The sequence below is a fragment of the Orycteropus afer genome, unplaced genomic scaffold, assembly GCF_000298275.1.
Source record: "Orycteropus afer afer isolate SDZICR_OR568_19922 unplaced genomic scaffold, OryAfe1.0 scaffold00039, whole genome shotgun sequence".
NCBI classification, from domain to species: Eukaryota; Metazoa; Chordata; class Mammalia; order Tubulidentata; family Orycteropodidae; genus Orycteropus; species Orycteropus afer.
This window is the reverse complement of record NW_006921626.1, coordinates 3,100,465-3,125,365: the sequence shown is the minus strand read 5'-3', so window position 1 is coordinate 3,125,365 and position 24,901 is coordinate 3,100,465. Positions and strand designations below refer to the sequence as shown.

The window sequence follows — 24,901 nt, the reverse complement described above, 5'->3', positions numbered from 1 at the left end:
GTTCAAACCCACCAGCCACTCCTGGGAAGGAAGATGGGGCAATCTACTTCCATAGTGATACTGCCTCAAAAACCCAAGGAGGGGTTGCTATGAGTCAGGTCCGACTCGACGGCACATAACAACAACTTTATTTTAAAAAGTACATTTTTCTTCCAGATAATTTAACCTCATCATACATCCTCCCTCCTCATATACTTTTTATATGCATGAAAATGAATTGTGCTGTAACTATATGGAAAATGCAAGTGATATTACCTACCAGTGAGATAGGAATCTTTAACCATATTTAACTATCTTTAGATAGGTAGATATAGTTAGATATTTAACTATCTAACTATATAACCATATTTTACTATCTTTAACCATATTTAACTTTAACCATATTTTAACTATTTTGACTTAAAAAAAAAAAATCCTAGATGCTATATATACAAATAGGAGCTCTGGTAGCATAGTGCATAAGGCACTTGACTGCTAACCAGAAGGCTAGTGGTTCAAACCCACCAGCCACTCCTTGGAAGGAAGGTTGGGCAATCTACTTCTGTAGTGATACCACCTCAGAAACCCAAAGAGGGATCGCTATGAGTCAGGTCTGACTCAACAGCACAGAACAACAACATATACACAAGTATCTATTTAAATATAAATCTAATTTTTGGCAGCATTCAGTAAGATTAGAGAAGGGAAAGCAATACAATTACATACTCCTAAATAAATCGAGGATTAGTTTTTAATGTTTCCAAACCTATCAACATGGGATATATGATTTTCGTATTTGGTATCATTTACTTGTTATTCCCGAAGTCCCAATCGTTGGACCATGACTAAAACCATCAAATATTTGCTGATAACCTCCAGATCTGCCTTCAGATCTTGCTTCTCATCCAGGTTCCAGTTCATAATCTCCTGCTGACAGCATGTCTCCATAGATGTCCCTTTATCACCAGCAAGTCACTGCTCTGGGATGCAATCTATTCATCTGTAGAATACAGGAGTTAAGCTTGATGATCTTAGGGTTTTAGATTTGAAGTGTGAAAGACAACATCATTTTACCTTTAAACTGAACAGTTCACTATTCTTTCATGTTTTCACTTTTAACTTATTTGCGTCTTTATATTTAAAATGGGTTTCTTGTCCAATATGACACTCTCAGGCTCTTAGACCATTTACCTTTAATGTGATTATTGACATGGCTGGGTTTAAAAAGACCATCTTACTCTTTTAGTGTTCTATTTTCTCATCTGTAATTTGCTTCCCTTTTTTTTCTGACTTCTTTGGGTTATTTTTAAAATTCCATTTTACCTCCTTTGTTGTCTCATTAGTGCAACCATTGGGTATTTTTTTTGTAGCTCTTTTATACTTTACAGTATACATCTTTGCTGTATCACAGTCTGTCTTCAAGTATTATACCACTATACATAAGGGCCAAGGAGCTCTAGTGGTGCAGTGGTTGAAGTGCTCGGCTGCTAATCAAAAGGCTGGGAGTCTGAATCTACCAGTCACTCTACAGGAGAAAGTTGAGGCAGTCTGCTTCCATGAAGATTTACTCCCTTGGAAACCCTACAGGGAAGTTCAACTCTGTCCTACAGGGTTGCTAAGAGTCACAATTGACTTGATGGCAGTGGATTTCTGGTTGTTTTTTTTCCTCTCTTTTGGTATACATATGACACAAGAACTTTACAAGAACTCTCCATCACGCATTATGTGGTCCGAAGTTTTGTGTTATAACTCTTGCTACTATTTTTGCTTTAAACAGTTATTTCCAGTGCCCTTTATTCCTCTGTGTAGATCCAGATTCTCACCTGGTATAATTTTCCTGAAACAACTTGCTTGAAGAACTTCCTTTAAGATTTTTTTGTAAAGTGTAGCTCTGCTAGTGATGGATTTTCAGCTCTTGTATGTCTCAGTCTCTATTTCATTCTTGTTTTTGAAAGACGTTTTATCTGAGAATAGAATTCTAGAGTAACTTTTTATTTCAGTACTTTAAAAACGTTGTCCCCACGTCTTTTGGCTTGTGTTATTTCTAACATGAAATCTGCTGTCATTTTTATCTTTGTTCCTCTGTACATGTCTTTTTTCAATAGATGCTTTTAAGTTTTTTTTTATCACTATTTTAAGTAATCTGCTTATTACAATATGCCTTGGTATAATTTTCTTCACATATTTTGACTTTGGGTTTATTAAACTTTTTGGATCTGTGGGTTTATGGTTTTAATTCAAATTTGAAAAAGAAAAAAAAAATTGGCCACCCCCCGTTTTCTCATCTGTTCCTTGAGGACTCCAATTACATATATATCAGACTTGAAATTGTCCTACAGCTCACTGATGCACTACTCGTATTTTTGCAGCTGTTTTACCTGTTTTATTTTGGATAGTTCTATTGTCATGACTTTCAAGTTTACTATCTTTTCTCCTCAAGTATCTAATTTAGTACTAATTCCATTCAGTGTTTGACCTCAGAAATGTTATTTTCTAGAAGCTTCAATTATTTCTTCCTTACACCTTTCAGGGAGCTCTGGTGGCGTAGTGTCTAAGGCATTTGACTGCTAACCAGAAGGCTGGCAGTTCAAACCTACCAGCCACTCCTTGGAGGGAAAGTTGGGCAATCTACTTCCATAGTGATAATGCCCCAGAAACCCAAGGAGGGGTCACTATGCTTCAGCAGTGAGTTAGTAGTTACTCTCATGTCTCTACCTAACATTCTTAATCTTGCTATAGCTTTTTGAACATATGAAATATGGCTGTAACAACTGTTTTTAATGTTCTCTCTCACTAAGTCTATTATCTCTGCCATTTCTGGGTCATGCCAATTGATTATTTTTCTCCTTTTGTGGGTTGTATTTACCTACAGGATAATTCTTGATTGGAGATTGTTGTTGTTATGTGCTGTCAAGTCGGACCCAACTCATAGCGACCCCTCCTTGGGTTTCTGAGGCAGTATCACTACAGAAGTAGATTGCCCAACCTTCCTTCCGAGGAGTGGCTGGTGGGTTTGAACCGCCAGCCTTCTGGTTAGCAGTCAAGTGCCTTAGGCACTATGCTACCAGAGCTCCTGATTGGACATTACATATTATGAAATTTACCTTGTTGGGTAATGCATATTTGGTAGCCCTATAAATGTTCTTTGAACATGGTAATGAAAGTACCATGGACTGCCAGAGGAATGAACAAATCTGTCCTGGAAGAAGTGCAGCCAGAATGCTCCTTGGAAGCGAGAATGGCCAGATTTCGTCTCACCTACTTTGGTCATTTTTTTAGAAGGGACCATTCCCTGGAGAAGGTTATCATGCTTGGTAAAGTGGAGGGCCAGCAAAAAAGGGGAAGGCCCTCAATGAGATGGACTGACACAGTGGCTGCAATGATGGGCTCAGGTATGGCAAAGATTGTGAGGCTAGCACAGGACAGGGTTGTTTCATTCTGTTGTACATAGGGTGGCTATTAATCGGAGATGACTTGACAGCACCTAACAGCAGCAGCAGCAGCATCATAAATGTTCCCGAGTTTTGTCTTGGCATTAGTTACCTGGAAACAGTTATTCTTTTGGGTTTTTCTTTTTAAGCTTTGTTAAGTAGGGCCAGGGCAGTATTTAGTTTAGGACTAAACAGTTCACCCTACTGAAGCAAAACACTTCTGAGTATCCTACCCAATGCTCCATGAATTATGAGGTTTTCTACTCTGGCTGGCTGGAATAGGTAGTACTCCTGTATAAGGTTCAGTGATTGTTCCTTCTAAGTTTCAGGTGGTCTCAGGAAGTTTCTTTAAATACATAGTGATCTCAGCAGATGTCTGGATCTCTTTCTATACAGTTCTCTCCAGTACTAAGCTGCAAATTCTGGCTATCTTGGCCTCATTGGTCTCCCATCTCCAACTTCTCCATCAGGGGAACACCAAGCTCTATTTGCATTCTCATTCTCTGTGCCATGACCTGGAAATTCCCTTAAGGATCATTCCATTTGTTTCCTTTCAGAGGTCACTGCCCTTCCTTGACTGATATCCAAGGTTTCACATATAGTTTTTTTGCCCCCCATTATTTCAGATAGGAAGGTAAATTTGTTCCTGTTGCTCCATTTTATTTTGTTTTTATTGTGATTTGCGTGGAAGTTGACAGAGCAAATTGGTTTTCCATTCAACAATTCATACACATTTTGTATTGTGACATGCATTGCAATCCCCACAATGAAGAGCACTCTTCCCACTTCCTCTCTGTGTTTGCCATTTCCCTTCACACATCTTTCATAACTTTCCTGCCTTCTTGGCTTTATCCCTGGGCAAATGCTGCCCTTTTGATCTCATATGGTTGATTGTTCTAAAGAGTGTGGACTTCCCTGCTGTTACTTTTCACCTTACAGACCTGTCTATCATTTGGCTGAAAGTTGAGCCATGTGGGTTTGAATTCAGATCTGCCTAAGCGTGTTTTTTTTTATTTTTTTCATTTTGAGCTCTGTTCCATATTTCCCTTCCACTCTATCTGGGACCTCTTATTGTGATCTCTTTCAGAGTGGTCAGCAGTGGTAGCCAGGCACCATCTAGCTCTTCTGGTCTCAGGGTCACAGAAGAGTTCACCTGTCCATTAGTCCTTTGGATTGGTTCCTTGCATCTTTGATTTTCTTCACTCTTCTTTGCTCTGGAGAGGGAGAGACCAAGAGTTGCACCTTAGATGGCCACTCACAAGCTTTAAAGACCCCAGTTGCTATTCATCAAAGTAAAATGTAGAACACTGTTTTTATGGACCATGTTATGCCAATTGACCTTAGTGTCCTTCAAGATTATGATCCTTAACCCCCATGCCCAACAATTCATTCCCTCGAAGAGTTTGGTTATGACTATGTTTTCATAACTGTGACTCCATTTTATATAGAAGTAAAAGTCCTGATATGCAAGCTGGAAACGTGAGTCATATGCCAGGAAGTCCGCCACACACCGTCTTTTTTATAGTCTACCCAAAAAACCCACTTACATCAAGCAACCCATAGGGTTTCTAAGGCTATCAGTCTTTACAGAAGTAAACTGCATCATTTTCCTCCCACAAAGCAGCTGGTGGGTTTGAACCGTGCTGACTTTCTGGTTAGTAGCCAAATGCCTTAATCACTGAGCCACCTGAGCTCCTTTTATAGCCTACATATTCTACTTATGAAATAACATTGGTACAACTTTTGAAAAGCCTCTCAACTAAACCCATTTAACTTTTTCCCACCCAGTGTTAATACTCCTACCTAAGCGCTTTATTTTATACATGCTAGATTGCTAATAGCCTCTGAAAAAGTCTTCCTGGTTCTAATCTTCAATCTAGCCCATACATTTCTATCAGATAAAAAAAACTTTTCCCACTGCTTTTTCCTCAGCACCTAAAACCTAACGAAGTCCCTGGGTGGTGCAAACAGTTAATTCAAAAGGTTGGTACTTTGAGTCTACCTAGAGGTGCCTTTGAAGAAAGGCCTGGTAATCCACTTCTGAAAAACTGGCCATTAAAAATCTGAAGGAACACAGTTTTACCCTCACACATATGGGTTGCCATGATACCACCTCGGAAACCCAAGGAGGGGTCGCTATGAGTCAGGTCCGATTCGATGGCATATAACAACAATAACAAATGGCAACTGGTTTGGTTTTTGGTTTTAAAACCTGATGTACATTGGAATTCAACAAATTTGTTGAATTAATGCATAACTATTCTTTAATAATGGGTACCACAAATGGTTTGCACTTGATTTTTAACCAAAAGGTTGGTGGTTTGAACCACCCAGTAGAGCCACAGAACAAAGACCTAGTAACTTGCTTCTGTAAAGATCACAGTCAGGAAAACCCTACAGAGCTCAGTTCTACTCTGTATGGTTCGCCAGGAGTCAGGATGAACTTTACAGTAATTGGTGTTTTTCTTTTTTTAATAAAACCAAGGTCAAGTTCACCCTGATGTTGCCAGTCAGTACTCTGCATAATCTGCTATTAATCCACCTATGGAAACTCTCCCACTCCCTAGAGTAAGTGGCTTACTTCAAAAACATGTATCTTACAGCTAATACTAACTTCAAGCCTCTTCTCCATGTTCCTCCCATCTGGTGGGTTCATGCCATTCTGCCTCTTAAATTTTACCCATTTTTCAAATTCCTCAAACAGCTTTCTTTTCTCCTATCCATACAGACCTCACCCTCTCTGAATTAGCAACAATTATCTGTGCTTGTTTGAACACTTCTATTATTTCTTATTTTGGTGTGTTTTTTGGATTGTATGTGTCCTGACATTTTGTCTCTCTCAATGAACAGAATCTTGGAGAAGTAACCATCTCTTACAATCTCTTTATATATCTTAATACATACTTTAAAAATGAAGGCAGAAATCATCTTGATTAATTTGTACATGCTGATGGAATCACTTACTTAAACTATAAACTGATGCCTTGCTTATTGCATGTTATTTTTATTGCCCATGTTGTGAAATGGCTCTGTTGATCGAAATCACTTCATAATAAGACCTTTGGGTTTTAAATCAAATATTACTTTAAAAAACACTGTTGGATCAAGGTTCTGGAAAATATTTTGTCTTACTTTATTTACTAAGTAAAATACTGTACCCCAATCAGTACAAAATAATTATCTTTAATATAAGGGGTATCATGCCAAATAACATTTGAACAGAAATCAAGGACACCTTGATATCACATAGCCAGTGAACATAAACTGCTACTATTTACTTATGCAAACACATTGTAAAATGTCTCTAAATCTTAAAAAAAAATATGTTGTCATGAACATATAATATGGGAAAATCTAAAGTGAATTATCAAAATTCCATTTTTAGTTCATAAAAATACTGAAGTAAAATTTCTTTGTGTGTACATAGAAGAGTTGGCTAGAGTGAAAAAAATGTGAAAAACATCAGTTTCTGCCTTGGAAAAGCCATTACAACTCTCTCTTTCTCTTTATATACACTAAGCATTTTAATGATAAGAATTCCTATAAAGTGGTTATACTTTTATTATCTAATGGACATCATGACAACTTATATAGCTTTATCCTTTGCTAAATAAATTAGGAATACATGAAATAAACTCCCCATACAGAATACTTTTAGGAGCTATGATGGCACAGTAGTTAAGACATTTGGCTGCTAACCAAAAGGTCAGTAGTGTGAACCCACCAGCCATTCCATGGCAGAAAGACGAGGCACTCTGCTTCCATAAAGATTTAAATGTACTGCTGTCGAGTCAGATCCAACTCATAGCGACCTCTCCTTGGGTTTCTGAGGCAATATCACTACAGAAGTAGATTGCCCAACCTTCCTTCCAAGGAGTGGCTGGTGGGTTTGAACCGCCAGCCTTCTGGTTAGCAGTCAAATGCCTTAGGCACTACACCACCAGATTTACAGCCTTGAAAACCCTATGGAAACAGTTCTAGTCCATTGTATAGGGTTGCTATGAGTCAGAACTGACTCGATGACAGTGGGTTTCGGTTTTTCTTTTTTGGCTACAGAATACTTTTGTACTAGAAAACAGGTAATTCACATTCTGATAAAGAGCAAAAGACAAGTGCTTTATTATGAGAACTGTTCAAGTAAAATTTCAGTGTGCACCAGTGAAAGTGAATAAAGATTTGCATCAATTTTTTTGAATGAACACTAGGTTAAAAATGGGCTACACAGTTGTTGTTGTTTTTTTCCCCCCAAACACCACCCTTTGCTAAGGGAAAAATACATTTCATTTTAGAACAGAACTATCACAGAAGAAAGCTACATCACAGTACAGTACAGAATGTAAAATTCATCCTAGTCTGGAAGCCATTGTGGAATGGCATATCACCTACACTTCGAGCTTCCTAATGTAGGTTAAAATTACAGTATTTATCACAGCTTTATTTTCTTTAAACTGATAAAATCTGAATACATTTTCTATTTCTCAGGAGTGTGCAGATGGGGCTCATAAGTTGATATTACAGTAATTACAACATTAAATAACATTGCACAGTCAACCTCCAAGGTTAATTCAGTATAAAATAACAAGTATTAAAATGTACCTTTACTAGTGGTTTTACATAGCATAGATCACTAATTATGAAAGAAAAGTAGGCAAATGCCCAATTACAAAGCTGCACAGTATAGGCGTAACGATGTGGAATAAATACAAGAAATCTGGCAAAATATTAAAAACAAACAGGTTACATGGGAACAAACTGAACAACCACATAAGCATAAATCAATAATATTACTGTTATATAAATAGTATGTTTTGCTCAAAAGTCACTTAGGTACTTACAGATATTACCGTGGCAGAGGGTGGATGAAGAGGATGGAAGGAGAACGAAGCAAATGTTCCCAATGCCAGTTAATTCCTGAGGTGGCATTATTTCTTAACTGATGCATTGATCAACACTGTAAAAATGAGTTTGTGCTATGAAACAGTCCCAATATTCTATTTCTGCAATTACACTGTGGTATTCTGAAGGCAGCAAACTAAGTTACAGTTTACCTCATAATAGTCAGATGAAGTATTTATTCTTCTTAATTTTGCTGCTACAATTACCAGTGGGCCAGGAAACACTTCAAAGTTCAAAGGAAATATGCTCTAGGTTTAATTCTTTTCCGTAGTACTTCTTAGTTAGCTCAAGGCAAAGCTATTATTTATTTTCATGTACTTTATTTTAAAATCTCTACGTGCCAACACTGTAAACATTTTGTGTCTTTTCAACCAACCTTGTTTGATAATAAGGATAAGAGCAAAGATAAGCAGGGATAATTCAGTGTATAATAAAAGCTGACCTACTTATCAGCTTCTGGTTTAAATTTATGTATGATTTTAAAATGAGTTTTACAAGTCCATGCTACCATTGTACAGACTAATTTTTGTGCATTTTTAATTCAGGACACAATTGTCAAAACTGCATGATGGAGGTAAGAATTTAAAAAACCCACCAAAATGTAAATAACAGGGAGAATATTTTCAACTCAAAGCATCAAACATACATTTATGTGCAGAAATCTAGACAACTATACAAGTTTTTAAGCAATCATCTGTTTTATTATACACCTCTATGAACAGAAAATGAACAGAAATACACAGTATACTTACCTGTACATGTGAACCTATGTCTCTTAGCTACAGAATTTTATTATAGTTCATACTGACTTTAATTTTACAGTTTGTAACTATGTATAACCTTATTGCATTAAGGGCAAATTCTACACAGGGAGTTTCACAGGCCAATCACATTCGGCATTACTAGTACATTCAAAAACGGTACCTCATATATAGATGTATCTTCCCTGATTCTGTAAATCTGGGTTTCTTTACAGCTTAAGCTCATTTGCTATTTTGGATGCAATGTTCTTAAAGGCAATGGATGTCCCCGATATTCGCTTGAAGCGGACCCCATTAAGTGAAAGCCGTGGCAACTTGCAGACTTCCATTTCCCACTGCACGAGGCTATCCTGTCTAGCATCTCCATGGACACAGAAAAGCAAAAACCTCTCCTTTTGTTCATAATCACAGTTATTGGCATCTAACACTTTTCGAATTTCTCGCATCATGTCATTGGGGTCCATCGAACTAGTGGTCTTCATACTCCACGTGAACCGCAAGGAACGCGGCTTGGAGTCTTTACCCTCTTCTTTGTCTCTTTCTTTTGGTTCCCCTGATGTACTTCTGGAAGAAGAGGACAAAAGGAAAGAATGAAAAAATGTGCCTCCAGCAAAGAAATTAAAACACACCTAAAATTCAAGTTCAGTGCCTAATAAGCTATCCATTTTGCAGACTACCTTCAGGTAGATACAAAATCAGACTCCAGGATGCCATCTGTTCTGACTTGTATTAATATCTTCATTCTAAAATAGCATACTTTCTTCATTATATTGGTTTGTGGGAAATAAGTTTGCAGCTGAAAGTGAAGAACTTAGTATTTTTTTCAGTTCCTAATAGATGTCTGCTTGAAAGTGTGAAAGCAGATTCTCCATTTTCCATTTTGTACAAAAGAGAGACCACTAACATTCTGCTTGCAAATATGTATTTTTGAAACATGAAGAAAAATGTCCTTTTTCTGCCTTTTTTGGGTAAAAGGAAGACTCAGGACAAGGATAGTAGCAATGACTATAGACAGAGAATTATTTATAACTGATAATTCTTGAGAAAGAATACTATACTGCAATTATGTAAAAATGTCAGGTCATGGCACTTTCCTTGATATCCTCTAATGGTTTCCCATTTCACTCATAGGCATCCTTAAAATAGTTGGCAGTGCCTCGCATGACCTACATTCCAATACTACCCCCTACCCCACATCTCCTGCTGTTTTCCTCCACAACTGTCTCCATGCTATTCCTTAAACTCACTGGATTACGTTCTGGCCTTATTAGGGCTTTTGCATAGGTTCTTCTCTTTGCCAGGAATGCTCTTCCCCCTAGACAGCTGTATGGCTTAATTCTCTCATTTCTTTCAAATATCTGGTCTCTTTCTATACAAGTCCTACCCTGACCACCCATTCACACCCTCAGTCCTACCCCAGGCATGGCCAATTCCCTGACTCTACTTTTTTTTCTATAACACTTATCACATTCTAATATATTATTTAATTAATTTATTTTTATGTTTATTACTTATCGTCTGAATCTTTCACTTAATTATAAACTAGAGGAGGGCAAAGATTTTTTTTTGCCTGTTTTGTTCACTGGTGTGTTTGAGGCATCTTTAACTGTGCTGGCGCAAAGCAGATGAGTAACACATATTTGTTAAATGAATCAACCTCATTGAATTAAGCTTATTGCCTATCTTCTATAAATAATATTGACCATAAAAACTATCAAATAATCATATAAAAGGTAAAATTAATAGATCATGAAATAGAAGAGCGTGTAATTTGATGAATCATTATCGTAATGTAGATGTTTCAATTTTAACTTTTAACTGATCTCATTTCATATATTTAAGGAAGAAATGATATATTTTGAAAAGACCTTATAATATTCTACACAAACTATATGTTGCTGTTGTTATGTGCCGTTGAGTCGGACCCGACTCACAGAGACCCCTCCTTGGGTTTCTGAGGCAGTATCACTACGGAAGCAGATTGCCCAACCTTCCTTCTAAGGAGTGGCTGGTGGGTTTCAACCTCCAGCCTTCCGGTTAGCGGTCAAATGTCTTAGGCAATATGCAATATGCTATCAGATATATATATACACACACACACACACGTATACACACACACACACACACACACATATATATATACACATCTTATCATTATGACATATATTAATGGACACACGTGTGTGTGTGTGCACGTGTGTGTATCTCTTTTTCTTAGGTGGTATCTGAGTTCTCAAGGCTTGCAAATTATTCAATAAAGGAAATATAAGTAGAGAAAATAAATTTCTAAAGATTGCTAAATAATATGGAAAATATTTTGTTATCTTCTGCATTATTCTTTTTTTTTGCTCAGTGAATCTAAGTCATTGCCTCAGAGGTCTTTTGGGGCTTGTAAACTCAACAAGAGTCATTTATTAGAAGGATCACATGTGTAAGTAGGTTATGGAATCAGCATGTCAGAACTAGAAGGGACTTTAGAGATTACTTGACTAAATGCTCTCAATTTAAAAACAGAACTGAGGTGCAGAAAGCTTAGATGTCTTTTCTAAGGTCACAGAGCTAATGACTTAAAACGGAAAGACTACAAATCAGGTGTCTTGATTTCAACCAAGACTAGTTTTCCCTCTATTCTACCAAGGAAACCCAGTGACCTTAACAGGCACATACAAGATGATTTTTTCTGTATACATCTTAAAAGCATTACCACTGATAATGTTAATTGTAGAAAGCTCCTGGAAATACTGATACAGTAATACTAATACAGCTGACATTTACCAAGTACTTAGTTGGAGCCAGGAACTGTTCTAAATGCCTAATGTGTATCACGTCTTTCTTTATCTCTCATAACTATGCTATGAGGCAGGTAGAATAAGGAAATGGAAGCACAAAGAGTTCAAGTCCCAGAGCTAGCTGAACAGTAGAACAGAGCCTGTGCTTTTAACCATCCTTACACACCATCTTTCTGAAATGAGAGATCCTCATTCAAAATGGTTCTATCCCACCTATGCTCCTTGTTCTTTCTTCATTTATAAAATGGATACTTTCCATCTGGTTTTGTGAGTATTTAAAGGCCAGCAAAGTACCTGATAGAGACCTATTCAATAGGTCTTTGCTCAAAAGCAAAAAGGAAACAAAATCCCAACAAAAGGCAATGTGAAAAAATGCTTTGTAAATATTCATAAAAGATCAGTTATTAAATCCTTAGAATGTTAATAAAATTGCCTCATCATATAAAATGGATAAAAATGCAGGTAGGCTAGTTGTAACACTAGCTGTCACTCAAGGTACTAGGACACCATTAGAAATTTAGTAGAAATACAGGATGAGATATAAGGAGGGGTTCAAAAGTGATGAACAAGGGAGTGAGGGTCTAAAAACAAAAGTTCTCCATGTTTATTATAAGTAGAACAAAGTTAAAAATATTTTTCCTGCTTCCCTTTGGCTCCCACCATGGTGACTCAGCTACTTAACTCAATAAAGAAACATTTCAACTATATTGACTAAATGTTAACATAGTACAATTTTTAAAAAAGGACTATATGGGAATATTTACTCAAGTTTTTCCAAAGTCCATTATGTTTTCTATTTCAAATGATTAAAAAACTAGAAATGAAATCTGAGATTTGTGTTAGGATGGTCAAAAATCCTTCCTGAATGAAGCAAAGGTATCTGTCCCACTGAGGAGCTGTTTGTCAAGGTCTGTGGTTTATTTTCTCCCTTGATGCTTGTGTACACTGAAAGCAATTTAATACCTCATTTCTGAAATTTCCCATTCATAAAATAGGAACACAACTACCAACACATCCCTAGGATGGTTCTAAAGCCATTAGCACCAGCACCATCTGGGAGCAGCATTAGCATCATCTGGGAACAATAGAGATGCAAACCTCAAGGCTCACCACAAACTGCTGAATCAGAAACTTGGGGGGTGGGCCCAGAAATCTGTTTATCAATTGGTCTAGGTGATTTTGATCAGGCTCAAGTTTGAGATCCACTTTCAGGAACAATATACAACAAGTTTTAAATGTCAAAAAAAAAAAAAAAAAAAAAAAAGGACAAAAAACCATAAAGCAGGCTCAAAGTTTTAGATGTGGTCCATGACTGACCACTCAACTAAAATTGTATTTAACTTTACTAAATTAAATCTTCCATAAGATCTGTGCATTTTATTTCATGTAAATTGTACCTCAATTTGAAAATAAATAAAAAATAAAGATATATATTCAGGGAAAAAAAAGTTAAACCTTACAAATTTGCTTACCTCAGCATTAAGAAATTCTGTGCTATTTGACTTAGACTAACTTTAGTTATAATAAGAAAAGGTACATTTTAATTATTAATTTCACTTTTGCTGAGACATATTTTATAGTACAGAATGGCTATTTCTTTATAAAGAATACAATTCAAAATAATGTTTGAAAAATACAAACTTAAATTAAACTTAATTTATAATGCTAGGCAACATCAGGAAAACCCACACCAATATAAAATTTTAAAAAACACATCTAGCTACTATTTCTATTCATGTTTATTAAGTGCTGTAAGTATTTCAAAAGTACATGTTCATATACAGGGACTTGGCGGCGAAGGATTGATAGTGGCTCCTCACCTTGAGGTGTCGGTTCTGCCACTGGCTTCGCCTTCACTTGGATCCCTCAAAACAAAGTGAAGGTTGAGATTTAATGATAAAAGTAAAAACTGAAAAATATATCAAGAAAACCTACATCTACAATGATCCAAATTAACTTGCTGAGCAAACGTCTAGCATGACATTTTTCTATTATTAATTAGTCTCAGACTACGCCTCATCTTTTTCATTATAACCACACATCAACCATCATTTATTGAGCGTCTACTGAGTATGATCACAGATGAGATGGTAGGTGAAAGTTCAGGATTTTTTTTTTTAAACATGATTTCCAATTTCCTAGCCACAATATTTATTGAGGTCATAATTTATCTTTTGGTTTAGTTTATTTCAACCTAAAGTTTAAACTATTTAATAATTGTCAACAGCAAGATTTAACTTCGTATTTGTTATTATATATAATTCTAGTAGTCGCTCAATTTAGGAAATATATGAATCAACCCTGTAGTCAGAAATAAAGCTTAATACATATAAAAGTATTTCTAAAAATAAATTTAGAAATTATGCTAACAATTCATGCACATGATAAAACATTACAGCAAATCAACAGCTTATCAAAGAGGCAATTCTGAAAACACGGATTCAATCTTAAACACAAACATTGATCTTACCTGAATATTTACCTGTGAAATACCTAGCCAAAACCCAAAAATACTATACTAATTGTCCTTGTGCTGAATGTAATTAGTACTTTTGCAGTATATGAAAATTTGAGCCATTTATGTGTAATTAAGTACATACATAAAAGTATTACTGTTATAAGAAAGTTTAAATATATTATTAGATGGCTTGGGATAGAAGAACAAAATATTATTAAATATCTGGGGAAATCACCAACATGTTTTAACCACTCCAGAAACTTTTCACATTATTTAGGTACAATAAATACAACAGGAATAAAATAAGAGCCACTCCTCTTCCCCACAAACAAATAAACCACATCCATACACTGAACTCTAAAACAACTGGTCACCCATTGCTAAATATATGAAATCCTCATGTCTGTCAGGGGCTTTAACTATATGCTTTGCTTGCTAAACATAATGTGCAAAAACCACTTTCCTATCTGAATTAAAAAGAATAATAAAGCTTATTTTCACATCAGATGGATTCTTAAATTTCTATTTTTAATAACTGGCATTTTCGCTGGGAAGCAGAATAAAAATTCAGTTCCACCTAAACAAATCTATTTTTATTATAGTGCACTGAAATAAATAAAACATCCTGGAGCAGGCTCAAAAAGAAAATGTACATTCTCAGTTACATGTAGATGTACGGATATATATCGAAGGGCAATGCACCACTAACTTGGTGAGAAAAGCAGTAATGCTGCTGACTCCACCGCTTAGATAAATAAATTGTTCCTTTAATAGGAAGAGGCATTAAGTCTCATGGGACTTTTCTGTCTTACTTACTTTTTGCCCAATAAATCACTGTTGGCAGACTCCTATTCCATTGCTGCTGAACTTTAGGCATTAGGCATGGATTGGGCCTGAGAGCCTACTTCTGCGCCTATACCTGCTGAAATAGCATCTGACTCATCACACTGTTGTCCACACCCTGTTCCTTCCTTCCTGGATGCCACTCAGAACACTGGCTGGAAGAATTTCTGCTACTTAGCAATTGCTTCTAACAGCCCAGTATCACTGCTTTAAGTGACCGTGGTGGGAGACAGATAGGGATGCATACAAGAAGGCACAGTTGGTGTTAATAGCATATACAGTGGTAGCAGGACTCCAACATTTAAAACCAGTAGAAAGTCAGATACCTTATATACAGCAGTACAACTGCCTGAACTGATCAGATTATTCCCTATATGAGAGTGAAGCTATTGTTAAAAAAAAATGAAGCTTGATGTAAACTCATTTATAAAGAGATTGATTATATAAAAGTTATCCAAAACAAATGGCTCTAAATGCTATTTAAAAGACTTCTGTAAGTCTATACCCTCCCTTTATGGGTGATTCTAGTGTAAACACTGTCCTAATTGTGATGTTCTTTCCTAACAGCAGGCAATAGTGGTCTTGTGTGGTCATTTCAGCATATAGCGTCTGCACTGGCCAAGCAGAACTTCTAACTGGCTTTCTCTTCACAATAATGGCTTCCAAATACGTAAATGATTAACCGTGATTTATACTTTAGTCTCTTCTTTGTAAAGTTTAACAATCCAAATTCTTTTATTTTTATCCTGCGAGATCCTATTTTTTCCATCTCTTTACCTTTACTGGCATTCAACATAGTTCATCCCAAAATTCTGTGAAATGTGAAATGTCTTGGCTTCCAAGTTTCACTCAAAGCCAGCCCTGCCCCAAGTACTGGTGTTGGTCACACAGGGGTGTCAATGTGGGGTTTCCATTCCTTCAGGCTTTGGGCACATTAGAGAGAGGGAGAAAAAGGCAGGACTTGAACCCAAGATGGACTTACGAAGGGCAGACATATGGGAAGAAGTGATAACCTGAGAGATGGATTCATAATATTAAACAATAAAGTGGGTGTATCTCCTGAACATTGAGAAATTCTCTAGTTTACCTCCAACCCTCCCCAGAAGTTGAATATGCTGCATATGCAAGAACATCAGGGCGCCTCCAGCTGTCAGTTGCTAAAGAATTTAACAGGCTTATTCTCTGTACTGAAACCAATACTTTGCTTGTCCTCCTGCATCAAGTCACTTTTGGCATCTTATACAGCCCAACCTCAAACTACAAAAATGCTACCTCAGGGAATGAATATCTTATGCACTGCAATGAACATGAACATATTTGTAAAACCAAAGTTGTTCACTTGGTAACAAGTGACTTCAGAGAACTGAAGCTTTTTTCTCTTCCCTGTACAAATCCAAATTAATTAAAATACCTATAAAATCATAACATTAAGAAAAATCATCAAATAGTTGACAAAGGATAGCAAACCAATCGCCTACCCCCTGCCCCCACAAAAAAGTCCCATACTTACTAAATGACATACTTGTTAAAAATTTAATAAGCACATCATGGAACTTTAGAAACTTTCTGCTAGCTCCCCACACAGGCTGACGCACAACACCATAATCTCATTCTCTATCTATGGACTTGCTTCCTTCACACTTACCAGAATTTGTTATTACCTTGTTGGCAAACTGCCTTCCCCATTATTCATCTATTCAGTCAATTAATGCTTACTGAATGTCTGTGTTAGGCACTGTTCCAAGGACTTGGGGATTCAAGAGTTAACAAGACAAATAAAAAAATCCTTGGTCTCATAGAGCTTGTTCTTTAGCTGGGAGACAGGCAATAAACAAACCAATAAAGTGTATGTATTATCTCAAGTAGTATTAATTGCTATGATAAAAGTAAAGCTGGGAAAGGGGATAGGAAGTGTGTGTGTGTGTGGGTGGGAGGCAGGATATGATTTTAAATAGGGCAGCTGGGGAGTCTCTTTTGGCATTTCAGCAGAGACCCGAGATGGTGAAGAAGTGAACCATGAAGAGAGGATTCCAGGCAAAAGGAGCATCAAGTAAGAAATTCTGAAGCAAGAGGGTGCCTGGTGTACTGGAGGAGAGTTGGGTGTCTTCTCTGGCTGGTAAGAATCACAAAGAGGAAGAGTGGCAAAAGATGAGGTCAGTGCAGAAATGGGTGGCCAGATCATGCAGGTTCTTGTAGTCTGTCTACAGTGAGGGCTTTGAATTGTTTTCTGAACCCAGTGAAAGCTATTTGAGGGTATTCAATTGAGGAGTAACAAGATTTAGACTTCTACTGTTGAAACAGACCATGAGGACAAAGGCAGAAGCTGGGAGACCTCTTAGGAGGTAAAAGACTGACAGTGCTTTAGAACAGTGGTGCAAGTGGTGGAAGTAGTCAGACTCTAGAAATACTATAAAGGTAATGCCAACAACCATGCTGGTGGATTTGATGTGGAAGCAGCAGTCAAGAAATCAAAAGACTTACTGTACTGGGCAAATTTGCAGCAAAAGATCTCTTTAAAATATAAAAAGCTCTCCCATCCCTGTTCAGCTTGAGTGTCAATCTATATATCCACTCATAGATTAGTTTTTTTACTGTTTTTGCAGGATTGTGTATGTAACAGTATTCCACAAATATATACAGCTTTGACAGAGGATATGTCTACATATGTATTTATATGTGCTGCAAATATATCCATCAATATAGTAGAATATCCAGGAGGCAAAGTCATGAAAACTTCTTAGCCATATCCAAATACTTTAGGAATGAGGTACTGGACATGGGGGCTCAGGACCATAGTTTCAGGGGACACTAAGGTCAACCGACATAACACAGTCCACAAAGACAATGTCCTCCATTCTACTTTGGTAAGGACAGACTTGGGTCTTAAAAGCTTCTGACTGGTCATCTAAGATGCAAGGAAATAATAAGTCCAAAGGACTAATGGATCATTTGAACCCCAGCCTCCATGATCCTGAGACCCAAAGAACTAGATGGTGTCTGGCTACCATGGCTGACTGCTCCAAAAGGGATCACAATAGGAGGTCCCGGATAGAGTGGGAGAAAAATGTAGAACAAAACTCAAAAATATAAAAAAGATCAGGCTTACTGGTCTGATAGAGACTGGTGGAACCTCTGAAACTATTACCTTTATACACTCTTCAAGCCTGGAACTGATCTCACTCCTGCGGCTCAACTTTCAGGCAAATGACAGACAGGCCTACTACAAGGTGAACAAAAATACCAGGGAGGTATGCATTCCTTAGAACAACTAACCATATCAGATCAAAAGGGCAGTATTTGCTCTGGGATAAACCTCAGAAGGCATGAAGGAACAGGAAAGAAAGACAGAAGAAAATGGTAAACACAGGGAGGAAGTGGGAAGAATGCTGTTACACTGTGGAGACTGGAATCAATGTCACAAGACAAAATGTGTATGCACTGTTGAATGGAAAACCAATTTGAATTTTTACCCCTATTACAATGGAAAAAAAAAGAAAGAAAAAACAAAGATATCACTTTGAAGACTAAGGTGCACCTGACTGAACCCATGGTATTTTTAATCACTTCATATGCATGTGAAATCTGGCAATGAGTAAGGAAGGCCAAAGAAGAATTGATGCCTTTGAATTACAATGTTGGTGAAGAATACTGAATATGCCAGAGAATGAACAAATCTGTCTGGAAAAAGTACAGCCAGAATGGCCCTTAGAAGTGAGGATGGCAGGACTTCACATCATACACTTTGGGCATGTTATCAGGAGGAACCAGTCCCTGGAGAAGGACATCATGCCTGGTAAAGCAGAGGGTCAGTGAAAAAGAGGAAGACTCTCAATGAGATGGACTGACACAGTGGCTGCAACAATAGGTTCAAACATAGTAGTGATTGTGAGGATGGCTGAGGACCAGGCAGTGTTTCATTCTGTTGTACACAGGATCACTATGAGTTGGAACCGACTCAACAGCACCGAGCAACAACAAAACCAAAACTCATTGCCATTGAGTCAATTCTGACTCATGGTGACTCTCATTGAGTTTCCAAAGCTGTAAATCTTTACAGAAGCAGAGTCCTATCTTTCTTCTGTGGAGTGGTTAGTGGGTTTGAACCACCAACCATTTGGTTAGCAGCCAAATGTCTTAACTACTACACCACCAGAGCTCCTTATAACAACAACATGTGAAAAAGAGGAGTCAAGGATGACTTGAAGGTATGGCTTTAGAAATCTTAAAGGATGGTGTTGCTGTTATCTAAAATGGTGAAGAATGAGGAAGGGAAAGAAGACTAGGAGTTCAGTTTTGAAAACATTCTGTTTGGGAGTTTATTTTACATCTAAGTGGAGAGGCTGAGTAGGCATTTGGATAAAATGAGCCAGCAGTTCAGAGGAGAGATCTGGGCTAAAGATATACATTTGGGAGTTGTTAACATAAAAAGGAATTGAATGTCAGGAGCCTGAATGAGATCACCAAGAAAGTGAGGAGTGCCAGAGAAGAGAATGTGTCTAAAACTGAGCCCTAGGGCATTCTGCAATTTAAAGGTTAGGGAAAAACTGCAAGAGAGTCTGAAAAAAAACCAGCAAAGGAGCCCAAGAAGCAATGGCTAGTTTGTGAGGTAGGAGGAAAATCAAGAGCCAAGTGAGGAAAACAGTTCAGCTATGTGGGGATTTACAAGACCACAAGTTACTCGCTGGCAGGAATGGGCCATCCTAGCACTCAGTAAAGTGCCTAGCATATAACAGGTTTCCAAATACTTACTGAATGGCTACATGTTGTTGCTATGTGCCATCGAGTCGGACCCGACTCATAGCGACCCCTACTTAGGTTTCCAAGGCAGTATCACTATGGAAGTAGATTGCCCAAACTTCCTTCCAAGGAGCGACTGGTAGGTTTGAACCTCCAGCCTTCTAATTAGCAGTCAAGTGCCTTAGGCACTATGCTACCAGAACGGCTACATAGAGATCCTTTATGCTCACTTCCCAACAGATCAATCTCTAAGGCACTTTCTTAACTTTGACATTCTACCTCTTTCCTCACAGTACACTACTCTTTCACTACACCATTTCCTTTAGAATCTACACTCTTATTGCAAGATGAAGAGAAATACTTTGCACAATGCTTAATGTACAATTAGTACTTAAACTTTTAAAATCAAAACCCCTCCTCTTTTTAAATTAATGCTGGCTTAAGCATGAGAAGATACTGGCTTTTAGCAGTGGCCTTAAGGAATCAACTAAATTCCATGGTGCAATCTACGGTAAGCAGCTGAGTGTCTGCATTAGGGCTGTGATCTGCTTCCTGTACATAAGGAGAATCCTTGGGGAACAGGCCCTAGCAAATGGCACGCTTGAACTCTGCATGTAGCCAAGTTGCCAACCTTGGGACTTTCAATGGACTTGAATTAATGGCCTGCCATATGGTTTGGTAACATTGGGACTGTGCCTTTCTACTTGTCAACCTTGGGCTTGTCAGCCTTAGTAGCCAGCAGCTAAGTGAAGAAAAGCCTCCAGCTTCAGTGGGCTGGGAGCAGGAGGAAGAGCTGAAGCCCAAGGTTGAGGGGCTTTCACCCAACCCCTAGAGCCTGGCACTTTGGAGCTGTACTGAAAGCCTCCAAACTGTAAGAGAATAAACTCCTGTTTCTTCAAGCCATCCCATTGGTGGTGTCTTCTGTTAGAGTAGCACTAGGGAACCAGAACAATAATCAATGTGTATTTTACATTCATACTTACTTTATAGAACAGTGGAATTTTACTATTTTTTTTAGAAGTTATGTATTTTATTTTGGATCAACTGTTAAGATATAAAATTATATATGAAATCTATGCAATTCTAGTAGGTATGATTGTTATACAAAGAAAAAAGGGTAAACTACATATTATTAGTGAAAAATTAAAATACATTTTAACAATAAGGACAACTATCTGAAAGATAAATATAAGTTCGTATTTTTATTCTTTTTCCTATATCAAGGGAATTTTAAATAGAAAAAAAAATCTTTTTTGTTATAACACACATTTTAATGTCAAGTTTTTGATCTTTTCAATTCTGCTTTACAGAATTTTAAAATTCTCATGTTTTCCATTTTCTCCCTATCTCTCTTCTTTTCTCTCTTAAGGAAAAAGACTTTCTGTCTCCCTGAATGTTTTCTTCTTATTTCTGAAAAGATCAGTTCTAATGAAATGACATGAAATCACTGAAAAGATTAAAGAGAAAAAATGAGTTTCCTTCACAATTCTTAGAGGAAATAAAACCTGATGGTGCATTGGTACTGACCTGCGAACAAATTTGGATGTTATTTTGCTGATTATACCAGTTGATGTCCCCCTTCTGGCATGTGCAAATGCACCCGTTTCATGTGAAGGTGAAGCAGGTGGCCCATTGTAAGCAGCACTGCGGCGCTCCCGAAGCTGTTCTCCATGGAAAGTGCTTCGACTTGAACTCCCTCGGGGAAACCGTGTTCGGTCTGGAGTGGTGGCACTAATACTGTGAGCAGATGGGGAGGCAGCAGGCACTCTCTGTGTTGTACTGCTGGGACAAATTAAAATATATTAGAATAATGACAGGGAAAGCTTTCACTCATAAAATTAAAAAAAAAATGCTGTAACTGCTTCTATTTGAGCATATTTTATTTGTTCATCATGTTAGGGATGTGATGAATAGGCTAACTGTATTTACTGTATAACCAGTTTAAAATTAAATGTCTTTTATAAAAATTCAGTAATTAAAGATTAAGGAGTGACAGAAGCAGGGACATGAGAATAAACCCTTCCTCAGTTTCAGGGATGCCAAACCAGGGCTGCTGCATATATTGTCAGTATTCTCTCTCTTTTACTTTTTTTCCTTCTTGAGTCATACTGTTTAGTTTATGAGCCAATCTCATAAAATAAATAATAAAGCCAATGTGTTATTTAGACAAAAGACAATCTCAGGGGATAGTCTCAGGGAGTCCTCCAGTTTCAACTGGTTAAGTAAGTCTAGATTTTTTAAGAATCTGAGTTCTGTTCCACATTTTGCTTCCATTCTATGAGGATCCATATATTAAGCTCCTGATCAGAACAGTCAGTAGTGGTAGCTCAACACCTCTACTCGTTCTGGTCTCAAGGTAGGTAAGGTTATGGTTCATATAGTTTCTTCTGAATTTTTGGTTTTCTTCTTTCTCTTTTTCTCTGGATGCATAGATGATCACTCAAACTTTTAAGACTCCAGAGCTACTTACCAAACTAGGAACATAAACTTTATGTACTATATTATGACATCTGACTGAAATGTCCCACAAGACTATGGTCCTAAACCTTCAAACCCATAGAATCTACCCTATATTTGGTTAAATCTAAGATGTATCCATGTTTGTACACCCTATGCGCCTTACTGAGGAACCCTGGTGGGACAGTGGTTAAGTGCTTGGCTGTTAATGGAAAGGTCGTCAGTTCAAACTCACCTGCTGAAGTTCTACCCTGCCCTATAGGGTCACTATGAGTCAGAATTGACTCAATAGCAACAGGTTTTTATGTGCTTTACTGTATATATGAATATATATGGATGTATAAACTTACATATACATATTTATCTGCATACAGCTACATATATGTATCTCCACATATATAGACACATATACATACTTACTTACATATACACACATAATCACACACATTTAGTTGTTGTTGCTATATATTCTCACTATTCTCTTAACTACACAACTCAGAAATGTGCAACATGAACGTTATTGTTTATCAAAAAGCTTCTGAACAGAATAATTTTCCATGTATAATTTAGGGCTCAGTAATAGCACAATGCTACATGACAGTACCAATATGAATAGCAAACCTAACTATCAAAGGATTAGAATGTTCAGATGTTCCTACATTTGAAAATATCTAAAATAGGCAGACAAATAATAGAAAACAGTTCATATTTATACCTGAAAAGGCTCTCTGAGATCATCTGCTTTATTAATAGATAGGAGGACTAAAGCCTAATTTTATTAAGAATAAGGGCTATGACAATTACCCTGAAAGCTCAATTCCTGGCATTTTTGTTTTTATTGTTTATTTTAAATCATAAAAATCTTAATTTATCTAAATGATAAATTATGCAGCAATACTTTACTTTCCAAATGGATTTAAAATAAGATTCTTAAAAAAAAATCCTTTAGAAAATAGTTTAGATTTTGAGCAATATTTATGAGTCAAAGCATGTACTTACTTAATGTTACAGTCCAGCTTTTCACCTGCCACAAACACTGAATCTTTTAAGAACGAACTTAATGTGATGGAGACTACTCTTCATCTTCACTTGGTGCTATATTTTAAAAAATACTTTACCAATAAAATGAAATGCAACCAGCACGTTACCCAGGTCGGTAAGCTTCAGAGCCGTCTTTAATGGTTGGCAGTGTAACTTTAATAGGGTGACCAGAAGCGGACATAGACTTCTGGTGGCGAGGTCGTGCTGAGGGTACAGCAGAAGCCACAGCAGACCCTGTGGAAGACATGCTGCTCGCAGACATCTCCGTAAGGCTTTCAACGTAAAACAGCATAGATGACCATGGAAAGGTAAAAAGGAGGAAAAACGATGGTTTATTCTAATTTAAAACCTGAATTTTAAAAATACAAACTAAATAACACCTCTCATGACTGAAATAAGTGGCAGAAATAGACAGTTATTAACAACAAACGAAATAACATTCTTGTGGAAAGCATTAAGGTTTAACACTTAAAATTTGCCATTGTCTTCCATGGTGAACATATCAGTACCATCCATGGAAAAGATTTCATAAACATTTGTTCTACATAAAGGAGCTCTGGTGGTGTACTAATTAAGGCATTTGGCTGCTAATCAAAAGTTAGGTGGTTCCAAACCACCAGGTGGCTCCATGGAGCAAAGATGGGGGCAATTAGCTTCTGTAAAGATTTACAGCCTTGGAAACCCAGTGGGGGGTTGCTGAGTCACAACTGACTTAACAGCAGTGAGTGACTTGACAGCACTTGGTTTGGTGCTCTATATATGTGACTCTGAGAAAGTATGAAATTATTTTTGTGGATATATGATAGTTCCAGATAAAATGATTATGACTGGAGACATTTTTCACTTTCCAAAAATCAGTTTGGTGTGAGGTGTTGCTCTGGTTCATGGTCTATTATTAGTTCAATAAGAATTCATAATTATACCAATAATACATCTCTGAAAACATCAACAAAACATTTTTAGCTCATGTCATCAATCAACAGGTTAACTATTACAGATTAAAGGAATTGAAAATTAGAATTTAGTATAGGAAAATTAAGTAAGAAATCAATTCCCAACTATCTTTCTAGACTGAAGTGTCTAACGTCCAATGAAGATACAATGATCACTTCTTATGTCTTATGGTAATACTTAGTTCACATGCCTATTACCGTAACTAATTAATGAAGAGGAAATAAAAGTGAGAATGGTCTGTTCATTCTAGTGAAGTGACTAGGGATGGAACTGAGAATACAGTTTTATTAGAATAGGCTTCCTGTCCTTTTGTACTATACTGATGAGTAGTCTTTACAACTCATGATGGAAACAATTTAACTTTTTAAAATAATAATAAATCAGATTTATTATTATTTAAAAGAAAACACATTGAGAATTGTATAGTTCTGAACAACCAGTTGATATGGCCTCAATTCTCTTGTTGTTGTTGTTGTTGTTATGTGCTGTCGAGTCAAACCTGACTCATAGCGACCCCTCCTTGGGTTTCCGAGGCAGTATCACTACGGAAGTAGG

General features: G+C 37.1%; 1 protein-coding gene across 1 annotated transcript in view; it reads right to left on the bottom strand.

Moving 5' to 3' along the window:
- Positions 1-9,276: 9,276 nt before the first annotated feature.
- MARK1 (microtubule affinity regulating kinase 1) overlaps positions 9,277-24,901 on the bottom strand; it is a 123,454-nt gene continuing 107,829 nt past the window's right edge. Inside the window, exons 15-18 of the mRNA XM_042780421.1 lie at positions 23,500-23,664; positions 21,422-21,676; positions 13,677-13,721; positions 9,277-9,631 (exon numbers count right to left, since the gene is read on the bottom strand). Coding sequence (XP_042636355.1) covers positions 9,277-9,631; positions 13,677-13,721; positions 21,422-21,676; positions 23,500-23,664 — 820 coding nt within the window. The remainder of the gene's footprint in view (positions 9,632-13,676; positions 13,722-21,421; positions 21,677-23,499; positions 23,665-24,901) is intronic.